This window comes from Anthonomus grandis, chromosome 3 (assembly GCF_022605725.1).
Source record: "Anthonomus grandis grandis chromosome 3, icAntGran1.3, whole genome shotgun sequence".
In the NCBI taxonomy this organism is placed as follows: domain Eukaryota; kingdom Metazoa; phylum Arthropoda; class Insecta; order Coleoptera; family Curculionidae; genus Anthonomus; species Anthonomus grandis.
The window spans coordinates 43477605-43481997 of NC_065548.1; the positions used below are offsets into that span (position 1 = coordinate 43477605).

Below are 4393 nucleotides of genomic sequence, written 5' to 3' on the forward strand. Positions count from 1 at the left end.
CACATACTTGACAACTACGTTTACGCCAATGTTGCCAGGTTAAAAATTTAAAAATCACCAGATGCTTGGTCTAAAAGTTGCCAGATTGTGTAAAAAATCACCAGAATCTTTTTTCTTCTTTTTAATGAGGTGCACATAGGCTGATTAAAATAAAACACAGGTAAAAATGATGTTTTCAAAAAAATATTATATTTAAAAAAATATATATTCTTAATACAAAAAAAATAAATAATTATTTATGGCACATTATTTGAAACAAAAATATAATTCTCAAAAGCACACAAAATAACGAGACATATATTACTATACATAATTATACTTAAATCATAGGTAATATAGTAATATTTTTAATCATAATCATCATAATCATAATCATAATTTTTATTGATGCCAGTAATATAAATTTTACACAAGTCAAAAAATACATAGGTAAAGTCAAAACAGACTACTTAACAGTACTAACACTAAGAACATTAGATTAAAATTCGACTATAACTAAAACAATAAATGATGTTATAAAAACACAGTAAAATCACCTTAAAATATGTGGTTAAAAAACTCCTCTAATGAATAAAAAGCATTCACTAATAAAACTTTTTTGATTTTTGTTTTAAAACTGTTTAGAGGTAAGTATTTTATTTCAGAGGGAAGAGCAATAAATAATTTTATTCCCCAAAAGCCCGGTCCATCCCGACACCTTTCCAGACGGCAGTAAGGAGGTACAAAGTCAGTTCTATGGCGAGTATTATAGCCATGTATATCTTGGTGAGTAGTAAAAGACTGAGTATTACGTTTAACATACAGAAGGTTTTCCAAAATGTACACTGAGGGCAGGGTGAGAATGCCAAGTTGTTTAAAGGCTGCCTTGCAGTCCTCCCTATATGCAAGACCAGCTAGTACCCTTATCACCCTTCTCTGTATACCGAACACACGTTTGGTATCAGATGCATGTCCCCAGGCTAGAATACTATATGACAAGTGTGAATGGAAAACACCAAAGTATGCAGTTCTCAGAACTGCTGCTGAGACCCTATCACTGAGCCCTCTTATTAGATAGGCAGCTTTGTTTAGCTTTAAAGTCAGTTGGTTGATGTGATGACCCCAATGTAAACGTTGGTCTAGTGTGACTCCTAGAAATTTAGTTGTGTCAGCAGACTCCACCTGCCCAAGTTCCCTCATAGAGAAAATGATTTTAAGTGTCTTATCTGAGTTCATGAGAAGCCGATTGCTGCAGAACCAGCTTTCAACTCCTTCCCGCGCCACCAGGGATCCCTCCAGGGAAGCACCCAGAGTGTCAGCCCGAAAGGATACTGTGGTGTCATCGGCAAAGAGGGTAAATTTTGCATATTCACTAATTAGTGGAAGATCATTGATATATATTAAAAAAAGAATGGGTCCCAGAATTGACCCCTGAGGCACATCCATTGTAATATCGCCTATTGCCGACGCCACCCCAGCAAAACTCACAGACTGACACCTGCCCTCAAGGTAAGATTTCATAAGTTGAATGCTTGATGGATTAAAATTATAGGCTTTGAGCTTTCCAAGAAGGATCCCATGGTCGACGCAATCAAAAGCTTTACTCAGGTCGCAGCAAAGAACTGTGTCATATTGAAAATTTTGAAAACCTTCAAGAATATCTGAAACCAAATCCAAGACGCCCAGAACTGTACTTTTGTCTTTACGAAAACCAAATTGACATTTGCTAAATAAGTTGTTTTTTTTAAAGAAGTCCGCAATCTGTTCAGCTAGACACCTCTCTAAAATCTTGGACACAATTGGTAAAAGAGATATAGGCCTGTAATTATCTGGTTTATTGCAATCACCCTTCTTAAACAAAGGAATTACAAGTGCCTCCTTTAAAACAGATGGAAAGCATGATTCTTTAAGGCACAAATTGATTAAATTTGTAAGTGGAACAATAATTTCATTTGTAATTGATTTTAATATTTTAACATTTAGACCAAAAATATCCTTACTATTTTTATTTTTGAGGCTGGAGATAATATCACGGACTTTGTTATAGGATACTTCATTGAAAGAAAAAACAATATCATGTTTGGGAATCAATGATATTGGATCAATATTTGAAATTGGCATTCCTGACATGATACCCTGACCTACACCCAAAAAGAAGTTGTTAAAATCATTCGCTGTAAGACTACAATCTCTAACCCTTCCAGTTTTATTGCCACAAGATTTATTTATGACTTGCCACATAGTGCGACCAGGATTACTTGAAGATTGAATGAGTCGGTCATTTGCTTTAATTTTTGCTACTTTTATTGCTTTGTTGTATTTATTTCTGTACTGAAGAAACACATTTTTATGATATACATCTGTGTATTGTTTACTCACCAATTCAAGAAACCTAAGCCTCTCACGCATCCCTCTAAGCTCGTCACTAAACCAGGAAATATTATTGGATTGATCTGATCTCACAGTAAACTGCTTTATGGGAAAACACTTCAAGCATGTATCCTCTAAAATGTTTAGAAATGTGATAAACTTTTCTTCAACCAATATGTTAGGCTCTGATACAAAATGCCAAGGTGTATCTGAAATAATGTTATGGAAATTAAAAAGCCCATGTTGTGTTACAGGCCGGCATATTTTTTTTGTATGTATTAAACTGCGGGATGTAGGTACTGAAAAGTCAACCTGCTGACCATCATGGTCTGAGATATTGGGTTGTACAACAAGTGATGAAAGTACATTGATATGGGGACTTACAAAGACATTATCCAAGCAAACACCCTGTCTAGTTGCTGCCTGAAATAGATGATGCAAGCCATAACCACCCAGAGCATCACACAAAGGAGCAACCCTGTTGTCGACAGTCCCAAAGTGCACATTAAAGTCACCCGCCACCAGCATGCTCCTCGCCATACCCAATTCATTAAGTTTCCCTTCCAAAGCCCGCAAAAAAGTGTCAAAATTTCCCGAGGGAGATCTATAAATAGTCAATACATATAAATTAAAACATTCTATAAAAATCACAGAGTATTCAAAACACAAATCAATGTTAGGTGCTAGGTTAAAATTAGGAATCACAAAAAAAAATGTGCATTTTTTACAAATATAGCTGTACCTCCACCTATGTGACGCTGCCTAGTTGAAAATGCCACTAATGTAAAACCTTCTATTTGTATGGCTTCTAATTCTATTGATGACATCCAATGCTCAGTAATACATAAGATGTCAATATTTTTGTCATTGATAAAAGCTTCTAATTGCAGATATTTATTACGCAGAGACCTTATATTTATATGGAACACCCTGAGGAGTGTGTCAGAATTAGAAATATTCCTTACTGGCTCTATAGCTTCAGGTTCTATATTTGTGCCAGGAATTGGCGCTGAACATTCTGAAAATGGTTCACCAGAATACCTCTAGGCCATAGATCTGGCACCATATAAAGTTCCTTGTCATGACTTGGTACAGCAAGTCGAAAAGAGCTCTTGAATTTGTCGCCTTTGGTCTTCATTTTTAGGCATGATGACCCTGATAATCCCTTACTTTCCAAGTACTGCACCAGAGTCTCACTCAGCACATCAGGGGCCAGACCAGAGACAAAGAGAAAACTCATGGTTGAAGCCACCTTAAGGATTGAAGAGCTTTAATTTTTCCCATGTAGTGGTTCGGAACGGTTATTTTTTATTACACTTTGACGATTATTTTTCTTTTTATAAGTTTTTGCTTCCCATTTGTTTTTGTTTACATCATCCTCGTCGTTAAACACGTCATCATCATTTTTATTTGTACATTGTGTTATTATGCTTTTTAATAATATCCGTACTTACAGGAAAGTCAAAACAACTAAAATTATTTGACGTTATTAAACTTTTGCTGTGCAAAATCCCACTTATGGTTTTAGAGCGTAATCGATTTCTTGTTTTTGTTTTATTTAAATTAATTTCATAAAATAATCGTTCAACACTTGCACTGCTGTGCGGCAATGTAAATAGAACATTTATGAAATTTCTTAGTTCTGGAAAAAGAAAAGTATCATCACCTTTTTTTTCGTTACATACCTCGTTCCAAAAGTCAATTTCGCTTAGAACAAAGTTAAAGTTCGAACACTTTAATTCTCTAAACTCTCTGTCTAACATATTGATATCTTTTACTATATTTGGAAACATAAGACCTAACGAAGCAATGCTGTCTGTTTTATTAATGCTTCGAGGACTTAAGACAGTTAATAATTTAAGAATTTGTAGTTGTACTTCACGAGATTTAAAAGGAAAGCGTTTATGTAGTTGATTAGCTGCCTGTAAAAATTTAAACACTTTGTTTTAATACTATTAATAACGGGTGTTGCGAAATTATGCTTAGTTAATTCGATAGCTACTTTAGGACCTAAATAAATTTGGTCAAGTGGAAGAAAAGGCTG

At 34.8% G+C, this 4393-nt stretch overlaps 1 protein-coding gene across 1 annotated transcript; it reads right to left on the reverse strand.

The window, feature by feature from the left end:
• Positions 1–491: 491 nt before the first annotated feature.
• Positions 492–3466, reverse strand: LOC126734556 (uncharacterized). The gene is made up of 2 exons (XM_050438241.1): positions 3092–3466; positions 492–2953 (listed from the first exon to the last, which is right to left on the reverse strand). The coding sequence occupies exon 2, from the start codon at positions 2887–2889 to the stop codon at positions 538–540; it is 2352 nt and encodes a 783-aa protein (XP_050294198.1). The 5' UTR covers positions 2890–2953; positions 3092–3466; the 3' UTR covers positions 492–537.
• Positions 3467–4393: the final 927 nt, after the last annotated feature.

What these genes read in the sequence shown, in the direction of transcription:
- LOC126734556 (XM_050438241.1), bottom strand. Translation starts at nt 2,889, where the DNA reads ATGGCGAGGAGCATGCTGGTGGCGGGTGACTTTAATGTGCACTTTGGG.